The sequence below is a fragment of the Podarcis bocagei genome (assembly GCF_964188305.1).
Source record: "Podarcis bocagei genome assembly, chromosome: 7".
Lineage (NCBI taxonomy): Eukaryota > Metazoa > Chordata > Lepidosauria > Squamata > Lacertidae > Podarcis > Podarcis bocagei.
Genome location: NC_138132.1, coordinates 56,336,303 through 56,351,718, shown reverse-complemented (window position 1 = coordinate 56,351,718; position 15,416 = coordinate 56,336,303). Strand labels below are relative to the sequence as shown.

The 15,416-nt window shown below is 42.3% G+C and overlaps 2 protein-coding genes across 2 annotated transcripts in view; one reads left to right on the top strand and one right to left on the bottom strand.

Moving 5' to 3' along the window:
* Window positions 1-15,416, top strand: part of LOC308591485 (tigger transposable element-derived protein 1-like) — a gene marked incomplete at its 3' end in the record, with an annotated part of 500,687 nt that overhangs the window by 320,031 nt on the left and 165,240 nt on the right. The window lies entirely within an intron of this gene.
* The window catches only part of SLC6A2 (solute carrier family 6 member 2), a 53,823-nt gene that overhangs the window by 2,538 nt on the left and 35,869 nt on the right, over window positions 1-15,416 (bottom strand). Inside the window, exons 9-13 of the mRNA XM_081201178.1 lie at window positions 13,873-13,985; window positions 11,458-11,586; window positions 10,787-10,886; window positions 5,248-5,348; window positions 487-654 (exon numbers count right to left, since the gene is read on the bottom strand). Coding sequence (XP_081057304.1) covers window positions 487-654; window positions 5,248-5,348; window positions 10,787-10,886; window positions 11,458-11,586; window positions 13,873-13,985 — 611 coding nt within the window. The remainder of the gene's footprint in view (window positions 1-486; window positions 655-5,247; window positions 5,349-10,786; window positions 10,887-11,457; window positions 11,587-13,872; window positions 13,986-15,416) is intronic.

The following is a 15,416-nucleotide window of genomic DNA, read 5'->3' as shown; positions in this document are numbered from 1 at the left end:
TCATAGAAATAGCATAAAAGAAATGTTCAACCAATTCCACTCCTTAATCTAATCTCTGCAGATGTTTTGAAGTTAAGAACAAGTTGCTAGCAGAGCCAACAGGGTACCCTCTAGACTACAACTCACATCATCCTTGACTATTGGCTACATTGACTGGGGCTGATGGGAAATGGAGTCCAACAGCACCTGCAGGGCACCAATTGGCTATCATTGTGCTAGAAAACGAGATGATGGCTCTCATGCCTAGTTTGTCCTTTAATAGGTCAGGTCCTGGGGTGCTTTAGCTTCCAAACTTCCAGAACAGGAAGTAGAAAAAGAGTCCTAAATCCCTTCTTGAAATGGCAAATTACTTAAAAGCTGCTTCCGAAAGGTCACCTATCTGCAAAAGTGTTTGTGGAATTAAAGAAAGCAAACTCTTAGCTTAATACTGGCGATTTTCATTTCACAAAGAACATTTCCATGACATTTCACTGCTTGGCCACTCACTTGTTTAAAGGTCCCTCGCGCCTTCAATAATTTATAGAGGGCATACGCAGGCACAAGGATCATTGATGACAATGCTATTCCCCATCCGACAGAGTTGGCCCAGGGTGGGAAGACATATTCATCATAGGTCAGAGGTTTAAAAGTGACAATGCTGGCTATTACCACAAACTGTGGGAAATAAGAGGAGAAAGTTATAATCAATTTCCTTTGAACCATATGTTTATTCCAAGATGAAACAAAGGAGACTCTTCAGGTGTCTCCTCAGAATAATAACAACAACAACAAGAAGAAGCCACTCTTGATCCTAAGGTCCCAGGGCAGCTTACAACAATTAAAGCACAACGTTAAAAACATTTTAGAACAATTTGCAATCACAGAAATAAAGTGGGTCCTAAGATATTTATCTCTCAAGTATCAAAAGCCAGGCTAAAGTGGTGTATCTTCAGTATACGATGAAAGCTGTGTAATGAAGGTGTCAGACACACCTCTGTGGGGAGGAAGTCCAACAACCTAGGGGCTTCCACAGAGAATGCCCTCTTCCAGGCCACTGCCACCCATGCTTCTGAGGGCAATGGAACAACCAAGAGGGCCTTCTCTGCCATTCTCAACACCCAGGAGCGTCTGCAGGGAAGGAGGTGGTCTTTATGGTTACCTCCATCCTCCGGATCTTTCCCCAACCTTGGATTCCCAGATCTTATTGGATGACAACTCCTGTCCTCACTTGTCCATTGGCCTTGCTGGGTGAAGAGGATGAGAGTTGTCATCCAAGAAGATCTGTGGACACAAAGTTAGCAAAGGCTGCTGTAGAACTCTGAAGCTTATTTTGTAATTTGAAGATGACTGGTTTAGCGTAAAATAAACATACAATATTTATCTGCAATCATATTAGTGACCACACAATAATTCTCGGCACTTACGTTAGTCACCAAATGGCTTATCAAACTTCCTATAAATGCTTCCACTTGAAAAGTAATATGATAGAATCACCTTAGAGAATTGGCTTTACAATTGACTCACAGCTGGGCTTTACCTTGTCTACGGAGGAACAGTATATACACATGCTCGATTTTAAGGACGGGAAAGTGAAATATGTAAGAAAAGACCAGTGTCAAACCCAGTGAAGGGGAGGAGTGGAACAAAGTTGCTGGAAAGGGAGGGTGGACAAAGGGGTGTACAGATCTTTATTTTATAAATTTAATACATCCATATACCTCCCCCCACCAGCACTCAAGGTGGTGTACTGTAAATGGTTCTCTTCCCCATTTTATCCTCACAACCACTCTGTGTGATAGATTAGGCTGAGAGGAGGCAGTGACTGGCCCAAGGGGACCCAGTGAACTTCATGGCTGAGCAGAGATTTGAACCCTGGTCCCCAAGCTGTTGGTCTGACACTCTAACCACTACACCATATTGATGTGTGAAGGTGCCTACCCATTGACTTGCCCCAAACAGTCTTCTACCTGAGAAGGAAGAGCTTTGAATGTCCCCTGGCCTAGGCATACCAATTTTGTAGTGGGAGCCTATTTGTCTGTATCACAATCCAAAAACTCAGTGTCTTCTCTCATCCCAAAATTCCAATTGCTTCTGCTGTCTAGCCTCACCATGCGCTTGTCGACTGTGGCATTCTCAGCTATCAAACTTAACAGCATGAGTGCAAATGGCAACCTCAGAAAGGGGACAAGACCCGATGCACCTCATTGTTTAATATTGAGTGTCAAGTTAAATCTTGTCACAGAAGAAAAGCCCGAAAGGGTTTTGATTTGCCTATAATGTTAGCTATTAGGCTTGTCGCTCAAACATCAAGTTAAAGGCATTAGATGTCAGAGAAGAGGCTTCAGCGTGAGTTTATAGTCTTTGCTGGTAGCATGCCATCTTTGGAACGGAAAACAAGCAAGCAAACAAAAACACCACTGCCACAACCCAGTAAAAGCTGGATGCTGAACAATAGAATCATAAAGTTGGAAGGTATCCTCACCTAGTCCAACACACTGCAAAGCAGAAGTCACAACTAAAGAGTCCCTGACAGATGGCCATCCAACCTCTGTTTAAAAACCTCCAGTGACACCACTTTCTGAGGTGGTCCATTCCACTGTTGAACAGCTTTTACCACCAGATAGTTCTTCCTAATGTTTAGCTGGAATCTTCTTTCCTGTCATTTGAACCCATTGGTTCAGGTTCTTGTCATGATTCTGCTCCATATTGATCCAGAGCAGACTCCAACGTATAGTTAGCAGAGTAAAAAATTAAGCACGGTGCAGGGTTCCCAAAAAATAAACCATAGGTAATCAACTTCATCCAGCAGAGTTTTTACTACTGAAGGCAAATGAGCATAACGGTCACAAATCCAAGTCTTCAGGATTATCACAGTCCATAAGAAATCAGGTTGCAGCAGACTTAACTTAAACTTAAAATAAGACTAAAACCTTAACACTATATACAGACCACCACACCAGAAGGAAAGAGAGACAGAAAGTGAAACCTAGGCTCCTTCTGGCCTATTATTATAGTCAGCATGACCTGGACAGAAATAGATAACAAAACCAGTTTGAACCAGCTGTTCAGCTTCTCTGAAGGAATAACCCAAACATCAGGAATCTTGTGCTTGTTTCCAGACAGGATAGAAGCTTGATTATTAGCTAGAAACTTCCAGCTTGCACCAGCTTGTCTCATACAGAGAAGCTTATAGAACCTTCTTGAATTAATTAGAATAGGAAAGATCTCTACACTTTAAACCAATACTTCCTGTACCAATAAATGCAAACCTGACAGTCCTACCCTCTGGAGCAGCAGAAAACAAGCTTGTTCCATCTTTCATGTGAGAGCCCTTCAGATATTTGAAGATGGTTTTCATATTACCTCTCAGGCTTCTCTTCTCCAGCCTAAACTTACCCAACTCCATCTTTACACTAAAGCAAGAGATTTGCTTCCAGGAAGCTACTATGGACTAGAAATAGACAAATTTCTCAATTTCAGTTTCCCTCATTTTTCCAGTCTCCCTCCCCCACCCCTTTTTCACATCAGGTTGCAATTCTCCCACCACTAGCATTTGAAAGCACATTTATCCTTAATATATATATTTACTACATTCACACTCACTTCACTTGACATCTGGAATAAAAAAATTAAAGAGGTTTTGGGTTGATCTGCTCTTTTTTTTTGTTTCCAATTAAAAAGAAAAAAGAAACCATCTGCTGCTCATCACTGCAATTAGATAGTATGTGTGTTTTCATCTTCTTCAAATCTTCTGAGAGCAAAGAGCCCAAAAAGGTAGGACACATCTGTTATTTATTTATATTTCATTTGAAAAAGATGCACTTAATGGTCTTACAGAGTCCCATGATTAGAAGTAGTGGAGTGGGGGATCTTCAGATTTTGAGTGGGAAATTAAAAAGGGAAATGTTAACAAAAGTGGGTTGTGAGTGTTCCAAGCAGAAACATCTTCCATGTGTTAAAAATTTTAAATGACGCCAAACGGCTTACTGTTTTCCCCCCTTTTAAAATTAATAAACAAATATCTCATTTTCAGATTCTATTTCCCACCACCAGCACCTTTGCAGCAGCTGAAGATTGAAAATAAAACAACAAAACCAGACCCACAAACAAAACTGTGAAACTTCCATTCAACAACAGTCCAGTTACTGATCACTCTTTCCCATTAATCTTCATGTTCCTGCACCTATGGAACAATCTATTTCTTGTACAAAATCCATTAACACGTGCTGTTCTGAAGCCCCACTCCTTTCAGTAGAACTGTGCAGAGCAATTTCAAGTTGAAGGTGTCCAAGGTCAAGGGAGATTCAAACGCAGAAGAAGGTTTAGGCTGTTGCAGATGGCTGGCGGGTGCAGGCAACCGACAGCATGTGACCCCCCTCTCTGCTAAAACATCTGCACTGTCTGTTTGATGCTACCAGGGAAGGATCAGAGCTCTTGTATTACTATACAAAGCCCTAAACAGCTTGGGTCCAGGATGCCTGAGCTCTTACTGAGATCATCCAGAGGAGCACAGTTAGCTGTCTCCAATATTACAGAGCCCTGACTAGCTTCAATGAGAAGTTGGGCTTTTAGTATCACTGGTCCCTTGCTTTGAAATAATATTGCAGCAGAGATGCAGCAGGCATCTTGCTTTTGACTTTCAGGCATCTTTTGAACACTATTTTTTATGCTGTCTGGCCTTTGCAGCTGCTTAAACTTTCTTAATTAGCCAGTTATTAGCTGTGATTCCTGTATCACAGAGGGTTGCTCTAGATGACTCTTGGTGTGCCTTCAAACTTTACAATTCTATGATTAATATTAATGCTTATTTTATATTTTTTTCTATGGTGCTTTACGTTCCTAGTCTTATACATGGAAAGATATGGTATTTTCTAGGGTACTACACCACACAGGAAGTCTGTATGAACAGAAAAGGCTCCCCATTTTATATGGTCACCCTTCAGTTCATGGAAGGCACTGAGGCTGAGCTAGCATGCTCATCCCCGCTCTACCTGATTGTAGGTTTCTTATACATGAACATGTCTGGGCCAGGACCCACATCTTTGATCTATACCAGAAGAGGCAGGGGAGCAAACCATGTCACAGGAGTAGTCAATGTGGTTCCCTTCATATGTTGCTACTGGACTATAGCTTCTGTCACCATTGGTCATGTCAGATAAGGCTGATGGGAGTTGAAGCCCAACATCATGTGGAAAGGCACCGCTTTGGCTATGCCTGCCATAGATTCACATGCTCTATAATTCCTATTAAAACATCTGAAAGGCTTACCAATAAAAAAGCAGGGCTCACGAATTTCCAACAAAGTCTCCAGTAGAGGCCTGGTTTGAAGCCCATCATTTGCTGGATGTCTTCACTGAATCTGTCCACACCTGAAGATCAACCACAAATATAAGACAGAAGCAGACAGCGCATGGATACATTTGACAACAACAGCCACTGCAATGCTTGATGTTCACACTACTTGCTTGCCATCCCACTTAAAGCTGATAAGCTGTTCAAATATGACTCATGTTCTGTGGGATCATCAAAAGGATGGTGCTCTATGAAATGATGGCCAAATGACTGCCATCTTGAAGTCACTGAATCCAATGAGATTTAAGCAATTTGCTGCAGTTCCTGTGTGTGCTTATTTGGGAATAAGTCCCAGGAACTCGGGGGGGGGGAGGGACTAAGCTCTGGTAAGGTTTCATACATTTGGAATGCTGTCAAGTAGCAAATCACAGCGAAGGTTTGTCCTCTCTAAAACCCTAATTCAGCTCAATTGTTGTAAGCAAAGTCCCTTAATTCTACAAAACCTTTCCCGACATCTGTTAGTATGAGGGTTTTTAAAAACAAAGTACCATTATTTACAATGTTAATTAGCAAATCTAGTTAGGGTTCTGCTGAAATGGGCACATTTTTCCATTTTGCAATGACAAAAAAGTCACTTCCTTTTATGATTTTCGAGGAGTTCTCCAAAAAGAGAAAGGCATCATGCAGCAACATCTGCAATGCAGCACCATAACAGCACCAAGTTCCTAATGTTAGAATCATAGAATTGGAGAGTTGGAAGGGATCCCCAGGGTCATCTAGTCTAACCCCTAAAGTTGTCCATGGTATCTGGGTTCTCCCATGTGCCTCTTTTTCAGGAGGAAGCCAGCCCAGGAAAATGGAACTAAAGCAGGGAAGAGGGAAAATAATGCCAGAGAACTAGAAGGAAACTAGAAGGAAACATGTGCACATTTTGCCCCTCCTTAAAATCCCTTTGTTGCCCAAAATGACAGTCAAACATATAAGAATATCCACTCAATTTGTAAACACCACAGTTTATCCATGTAATAACAAATTCTTATTTGGAATCGTTCTTTGTAAAAACTCTTACATGCAGTCATTCCTTCCCCACATAAATTGACACAGATATAGCTTAAGCTGCCATCAAAACATTTCAGAAAAACTTCCTTTGGCTGGTGCTAAAATGTCAAGTGCGCCTTTCAGCTAAACAGAGTTTTCTGCTGGTCAATAAGGCAACTGGGCATTGAAAGAAGGGGATGGCTGGTATGTGTGTGTGTGTGTGTGTGTGTGTGTGTGAGAGAGAGAGAGAGAGAGAGAGAGAGAGAGAGAGAGAGAGAGAGAGAGATCAACTCTGACGATAGTAGGTCGGCAGAGCCATGCCAGATTTAACCAATGATCAATTTTAACATTCCCTACAGCCATAATAAATTATGTTTTACAGAGCAATGTGTCAACAACAAAAATCATCTCTTAGCTTCCTGAAACAGTTGACTTGAAAGTCTCCCCTCATACTGATCCACAGGGGGGAATCAGCCTTCTACCTTCTATAGCTGATCATATATCTGTCTACATTGACTGGTAGTAACTCTGCAGAGTTTTAGGCAGCAGACCTACCTGGAAATTGAACTCTGCAGGCATAGAAGATGCTCCACCACTAAGTCATGACCCTGGTCTAATGTAGGGAGCTGCCTTCTACCCAGCCAGACCACTGGTCTATTCTACTATACATCTTTTAAACTCCATTGAACATAGGAACATAGGAAGATGCCTTATTCACTGAGTCAGACAGCTGGTCCATATAGATCAGCGTATTGTCTATATGATAGGGATGTGGGTGGCGCTGTGGGTTAAACCACAGAGCCTAGGACTTGCCGATCAGAAGGTCGGCAGTTCAAATCTCTGCAACGGGGTGAGCTCCCATTGCTCAGTCCCTGCTCCTGCCAACCTAGCAGTTCGAAAGCACATCAAAGTGCAATTAGATAAATAGGTACCACTCCGGTGGGAAGGTAAACAGCATTTCAGTGTGCTGCTCTGGTTCGCCAGAAGCGGCTTAGTCATGCTGGCAACATGACCTGGAAGCTGTACGCCGGCTCCCTCGGCCAATAAAGCGAAAGGAGCACCGCAACCCCAGAGTCGGTCACAACTGGACCTAATGGTCAGGGGTCCCTTTACCTGTATTGTCTATATGATAAGGAGTGGTCTTTCAGGATTTCCGGCAGGGGTCTCTCCCAGCACTATCTGGCGATACCAGGGCTTGAACCTGAGACCTTTAGAATACAAAATGTGTGCTCTACCACTGAGCTATGTGCAGCAGTAAATTTGAATAGGAGCATAGGAAGCTGCCTATACTGAGTCAAAACACTGGTCCATCAAGCTCAGCACTGTTTACACTGGCAGGCAGCAGCTCTCCAAGGTTTCAGGCAGGAGGTTTTCCCAGTCTGACCTGGATACACCAGGAATTGAACCTGGGGCCCTTTGTGTGTAGAACTTCCAAAGGGAAGGGGATATGAGCAAGAGAAGGAAGAATGGTAGTAATTAGGAAAGAAATAGTTCTAAGAAATGAACAGAGTCTGGCTAATTGCAGAGAGTCAATGACATGAACCACAACCAAAAGGAAGCTATTCTAAAAGGCCAGTAAATCTGAGTTCAGGAGGAGTAAATAACTTCTGAGTCCGAAGAAGATAGGGATGTGGTTAATGTCATATTCTTTGATCAGCAAACTCCAACAGATATGCCGTAACCTCAGTCACATCCCAGCCTTTAAACTTATGCAGGGAGAGTAGAGGCCCGTTTATAAGCAGCAAAGCAGAAGGCATAGGATGAATTTCACACAACAAATGTTGACCTTGTTTCAACTTTGAGAGGACTGAAGCTATGTTGTCTATTATACTGAAGAGGAGACAGCTGAATCAAAGAGGAAAGAATCTGGAGGGTTAACAAGTGAGTCAAAGAGATGAAGAAGAAATGCAATCTCTATGGAAGGTGTTGATTAACGTCGAGCTTTTTATAGGGACAGTTTGAAATGATATGGTGCATGAAGAATTACTTCCATAAACCTGGTTACAGGCCTTTTAATGCAGATGGGGAAAGGGGTGAGGGAGCATGCAACAACCCACATCATCTTGTTTGGATGATCATGTCCTCATTGCACTTTTGGAGTTGCCAAAGCACTTAGGAGGTCTTTGGCAGAAGAACTGAAAGATGAGAATGTGTGTAACCAAGGAGAGGCGTTTGATGAGGGAAAGGAATGGTAAGAACAAAGGGAGGAAAGTTCATAAGAAAACCATTTAAGAAGACACCTGGCTATGACCAGAGAAAAAAGGAAGGGTGGTGGTGTGGGGGTGGACTTCATTCCGTGACGGCAATAATGTGGAGCGTTCTCAGTTCCGGACCTCCTGTTTCAACAGAATGGGAGATAATTTTGAGGAGAGCAATGAAGAGAAGAAATTTAGCAAAAAGGCGTGGAAGGGTCTTGTGGCTCAGACTAGGCTACGGAGCACCTTCACTGATGCAAACCTTTTAAACAGGGAGAGGGAGAGGCAATCCTCCAGATGTTGTTGGATCTTTGCTCCCATGAATTGCAGGAGGTGGGACAAGATGATCCTCAGGCTCCCTTCAGACTCTATGATTCTACAACTTTCTATCTCTGACCATTGGGACTGAAGGGAATTGTCATGCAACAACTTGTTGATGGTACTAGGTTCCCTACTCGAAAGAAAGAAAGAAAGAAAGAAAGAAAGAAAGAAAGAAAGAAAGAAAGAAAGAGGGATCCAGTCTTAGTCACATTACATTCAAAGCACTATGATTCCACTTTAACAGCCATGGCTTCCTCCAAATATGCCTAGGGGCCGTAGTTTGTTAAGGGTGCTGTGAGTTGTCAGGAGAGCCCTACTCTGCTTGCAGCTTGCTACAATCCCCAGAGATTCTTGGGAAGAGGGACTGACTGTGGTTTAACTATCCAACCCTCTCCCCAAGGAACACTGTCCTAGCAGAGCTTGAGCTGCCCTGCAATCACATGCATTTATACAACATGATGGGAACAGTGTAATTGAGGGCATAATTAACGCCGTGCTCCCAGCCTTCAAGGTAGTAGTCAGTCAGAAGCTTCCTCGCTCTTACCTCTTGGCAGGCGCATGTGTGATTAAAAAGCCATTTCCCCCCAGGTTGCCCTGCTGTGTTTAGTAAACTCTCTAAAGAGCTGTTATAATAAATACAGCTCCAGCAAGCTTTTCAAGCCCAGGTTATCTAAACGCATTCATTTTCATTTGCAGGAGGAGGAGGAGAGACATCTGGCTGGCTGGCAGTGTTATGATCGTCTACACAGTGGGAAAGAGGGGGGAAATTAATCTCTCTGTGTCTCCTTTACTCCACTGGTCTGTGTTTATGTCCTTTGGCTATTTGACATACAGAAAGCATCAGAGGGCAAAGCTCTGTTCTCTGATGTTGAATTGCAACTAATCTCAAAAAGCTGAGCTGAGTGTGTAAATAAAGGGAGTCTTTGACCTGATGTTTTGGTCTCTGTCTGATAGACAGCAGATGAAGACGTCAAAGAAAAAAGAAACACCTCCGTTTGGACTGGACTTTTGCATAAGGCTGATGGGAGGCTCACAATATTATATTGATTTGTATATAACATAAAATGCATATGAAAGAACAGCCTATTGAAAACTAGATGTCAAGGAGAAAGGCCATAACATGCCTTTCATGTGCATATTCTAGTATATGGGAATGGAGACTTTTGCTCAATAGGCAATCACACTGATCCCATGAGCTGCAGCCTGATGTCATACATTCCAGAGCTAGGGATGGAGGAGAAATTCAATTCAGCTTGCATTTAATAGTGAACCTCCTTAATATGCACTTTTCAAAACTGTATGAGAACTGAAACACAGCTGTCTCTCGAAATTTGCACTTCTTAGAATTTTTCAGTTTAGTTTTCCAATCAAACAGCGTTTACCAAAATGCATATGTCAGAGGTGAAATGTGCATAAAAATCAGCAACTGAAAACAACATACAGAAACGCATTATGTTAGGGAAAACAGCTGGCAAAATATGCACATTAGTCAAAACTGCACACAAAAAGTATGATGATCAGGAGAAATCTTCACTAAATTTCTGGCGAATTTTCATGAGATGTGTTTTTAATTAGGATGTAGATCCCCCCCCCCCCGTTATACTGGAACCTGGAACCTGAGCCATTGAATGAAGCTGAATGGTGGGATATTCAGGACAGGCAAAAGGAAGGACTTCTTCACACAGCACATACCTGCTGAGGTTCATCTGCAGGAGATGGCTACAGCATTCATGCCCTGATTTGGGCTTCTCATAGGAATTTGGTTGGCCCCAGTGGAAAAAGAATGCTGGTCTAGATAGCCCCTTTGTCTCTTCTTCTTTGATTCTTGTTCATCCACATTCCCTTTCTCTAAACTACTATGATGTTACTGTAGCAATTACTTTGGGGGGAAACACTGCAGTTTACTCTGACTGGTTGCAGTCATAAACAATTGGAACAATCCTCCCCCACCACTGGCTCACCATAAAACCAGGAGACGCCAATGGCTTCTATTAAAACAGCAAACAAGATGGACGTCCCAGCAGCAAATGTGTCCAACAGAGTCAGTATGTAGATTCCACCCTAAGTAACAAGAAGAAAGCATCCAATAAAACAAGCAGCCCAGAAATACTCGAACACTCAAAGCTCTGATTGGATGGGATCTAATTTGCTTGACAACCCATGTAACCAATCTATTTCAGTCCTAGGAGAGCCTGACTCAATACATACCAGTTTCCCCCCCCCCTAACCTGGTGTCTGTGATGGACAGACCATTGGGTTATCATCCTGGAGGCTGTTGGCCAATCATGCAGAGTAAAAGTAGGAAGAGACAGATTTAAAAGAAACAGTTCTGTCATGGGGAATGATAAGTAAAGAACATCAACTTGAACTCCAGGAGTGGGGGAGAGGGGGATATAAATGCAATAAATACATTACTAATTTTTAATTCTGTAATTTAAATCTCTCACTGGAGCATAAGACAACAGGATTTTCTCTATCATCTATGTATTGGGTCGGCAGCAGTTTCTGGCCATTGTGCCAAATCATTATCTCTCCGACACAAAATTTGACAGAAGGATCGGCAGCTATCCGCTTGGTAGTCACTTGAGTTATTGGCCAAGAATAGGCACAGACTTCCCAAAGGAACACTTACATTTGTTATGCAAAAGAGAGCAACAAGGAAGGTGCCAAAGGAGACCCCAAATGTGAAAAGCTTTCTATGTCTTTTTAGGATGTGGAAATCATCTGCTAAGCCAGTGATGACAGCTTCCATGCCACCCATCTAAAAAGAAAAAGAAAATTGCAGGTTAGCAAAAATGCTTTATCATTTAACCTTCTCCCATTTTTTTTTAAAAAAAACTGGTATAAATTAATTACTCCAAGGGTGGCATCCAATGCAAGTCCTACGCAGAGTAGACCTAGAAGTAAATGGACATGGCTAACTTAGGATCATTTATTTCAGTGGGTCTACTCTGAGTAAGATTCCCAGAGTTCTCTGTCAAAAGGAATTGATAAACCATTCTGAAATTGTAGCTCTGGCAGGGGAATGGGGTCACCTAACAACTATTGGCACCATTAAGAAACTACAGCTCCAAGAATCCTGGAGAGTCACTGTGAATCAGTATAGACAATACTGAAGTAGATAGATTAATGACCTGACTCAGTATAAGGCAGCTTTCCATGACCCAAGATCCACCAAATCTGGCTTCTGGAGCCACCTTGAGAGTTGAATTGGCCAAGGGAAACTCATCAGATGAGGAAAATGGGAGATGGCTATTTTCTGCTGTTTGCCACAAACATCTGGTAACCAAAGATATCTTGTATCCAGACATGAGAGGTTCCATATGACATCTAATGACAATGGACAGACCAATCCTTCATGAATTTAACTAATTCTCGCTAAGAAAACCTATTAAGTATATGACCAAATGCCACATCCTGTGTGATTGAATTTCGCAAGTCAATTATCTGTTGTGCAAGTTTTTCCTTTTTTCCTTTTTTTGGGGGGAGGGGGCCTGTCTTGAACCTATTACCAATTAGTTTCATCATGATCCAAGAGCTAGGAAAAATGAGAGGGAACAACAGCAACCACTCTCTATAGCCAACATCTCATAGGAATGATTTCGGACATTTAAACGAAACTACTTCTCCATGCAGCACTAATAATAATAATAATAATAATAATAATAATAATAATAATAAATTATTTATACATACAGTAATTAAACTATGGCACTCCCTCCCATGGGGAGGGGCACTGTGATAGCAACCAACTTGAATGCCTTTAAAATAGGTTGGACAAATTCATGAAGGAGAAGGCTAGCCACAATGGCTATGCTCTACTTCAGGCACAGGCAAGCTTGGCCCTCCAGATGTTTTGGGACTACAACTCCCATGATCCCTAGCTAACAGGACCAGTGGTCAGGGATGATGGGAACTGTAGGTCCCAAAACATCTGGAGAGCCAAGTTTGCCTATGCCTGCTCTACTTCTACAGTCAGATGCGGTAATGCTTCTGATTACTAGTTGCTGGAAACCTCATGAGGGGAGCACAGGTGCCAACTATAGGGGGCCTTGGGGGCCCAGACATCCACAATTTTGGGGGGTGGGTGCACAGCACCCACAGCACAGACTCCAACACAACTTCCAGTTTCTACCTTATGCTGACATACATTGGGTCTCTTGCTTCCTCCTGATAAATGACTGGTGTCTTTCAAGCTTTTATTCCTCTTGAAGGTGATGGAACGGCAACAGCCCCCCTGAGCATCACAGTCTGTCAGTTAGTCACCCTCCTGTAGTTTGAAGGCTCTGTTTGTTTTTCCCAGAAGTGAACTCACTCTTGATTTAAATATAGAAATCTTGATGCCACTCCAGCATCAAGAACAAGAAGAACTGAATGCAGTTAGAGTGCTCTGAATGTATGGGGCAAGTCTGAAGTTTCAGCAAGCCACTTAATCCCAGTTAAAGAAAGTAAAGACAGACACTTATGAAAGTTCCCCCGTGCCACTGGTTCCCCTTCTCTAAAGCTCTCTTAATACGTTAACAGACGTTGAGGGACCTGATTGTGAAATTACATTTAGGTCACTGAAATCCATGATGAAATGACTGAGATTCATTTAACTATTATTGTTCAAGCACCAGCCATAAACACAGGCTGAATCCAGACAGAAATGAAATCCTAGTAAAACTTTACTGAGGCAGCTAAACAAAAACAGTGCGTGATTTGAGAAAAGAACATAGGGCTTTTGTCTTTCTTATTTCAGGCCTTGTACATAGCAGAGAGAGATTCAACTAACCACAAGAGGAAAGCTCCCCCAGAACTACATAATCAACCAGAGAGTGTGCTAACTCAGCAACTTCATGCTGCTCTGATTGCTGGCTAAGCAACCGCCTCCACCACCACCATCTTGGTTGGCCTGGCTTACTGATAACAGAAATAACCCTTAAGTTAAAAACTGAATGATCTCTGCTGTGGGACCTATTACATAAATCGAGCAGCAGCGTGGGAGTGACATTCATATATGTGTGTGAATAAAGAATGTTGCAAATGAAAAATAACATATACTTACAGAACTGTCAATACCCAGTGAAAGCAGCATTATGAAAAACACTATTGCCCAAAAAGTTGATCCTTTAAGGGTTGAAATAGCTTCTGGATAAATGATGAAAACTAATCCAGCTCCTGAGGAAGAAAGAAAGAAAAATAGTTTCCTAATTGCACAACTTTAAGGCAAGATTTTATATTTATATTTAATATTGGTTGGTTATGCCTTGGTTAGAGAGCCTTCTTTAATATCGCCTCTAATTCAGTTGCTCCCCTTCTCTCCCCCCCCCAACCCTTGGCTGAAAAGTTATATATGCTGCATTGTATTGCTTGTAATATGTCAGCAGGTGTCACTATAGTGCTGCTTGCACAGCTTGCAACATAATGTATGTGGCCTAATCCTGCATGGAAAGGCTTCTGCTTTGGGCCCAAAATGTGTTAAGAAAAGATTGGTTGTTTACATGTTTGTTATAGGTAGCAACACTGTCACCTGGCATAAGAACATCAAGTGATACAGTAAAATATTATTCCCTATAAAATGAATTAGGAAACAAGCCTTGAAAATAACCAGTCTTTTCTTAAAACATTTCTGAGACAGAGAAACCTTTCCAGTTCTGCAGGATTAGACCACACTCATTTTGCAGCATGCAACTCAGAAGACTGAGAGAGGCACATAGGCCAGAAGTGAAAATCTAGAGGAGAAAAAGGAGAAAAGTACTGCTTCAAGGAGGTGCAGAAGTGGTTTTGTCAACAGCACAGATAGACATTGCATATAGACCAGGGAAATAAATCCCACACAAACATTATCCAGAAATTGTACTTTGGAGCCTAGATATGTGCTTCTTGTTGGGAGCGAAGCATCATTGTTACCGGAACCAGTTTTGGGGGGTAGAATAAACAGAAAGGCAAGATGGAATTGATGAGGGAAGAATAAGTTGCCTACAAGTAACTATCTGTAGATCAGGCTTTGCTTCCTTCCTCCTCCTCCTCCACTTAGCTAGTGTTAGGCCTTCTTTTCTGCGAACCACATGCCTCCATGATGGCCACATGCAATCTTGTACTCAGAATGGCTTTCTTTGCCTGCAGTAATAAACCTTACAATACTTTATTCTTTCAACCAGCAGGCTTACCAGACTATACATACTGTATAACAGCATACCATTGCTATATTTTCCGGGTAGGTGGGTCACTGTCACTTACCAAGAGAGAGAGGAGGAGTGAGGTGGCAGTGTGGTCAATGTGGTGTAAACACAGTAATGGACCCAATCTGGTATTGCTGGTAGCGCAGTTAAAAACACAGGAAGAGCCTGCTAGTTGAAGCCAATGGCCCATCTAGTCCAGCTTCCGGTTCTCAATGTGGCCACCCAAATTCCTGTGGGAAACTCGCAAGCAAAACCAAAGCACAAGTAGCACTATCCCATCCTGTGGTCTCCAGAAACTATTATTCAGTAACACTGCTGCCTCCAGCCATGGAGGTAGAGCATATCCATGATGGCTAGCAGCCATTGATAGCCTTCTCTTCCATGTATAATCCTAATTCTAAAGCCATTCAAGTTGGTGGCCATCACT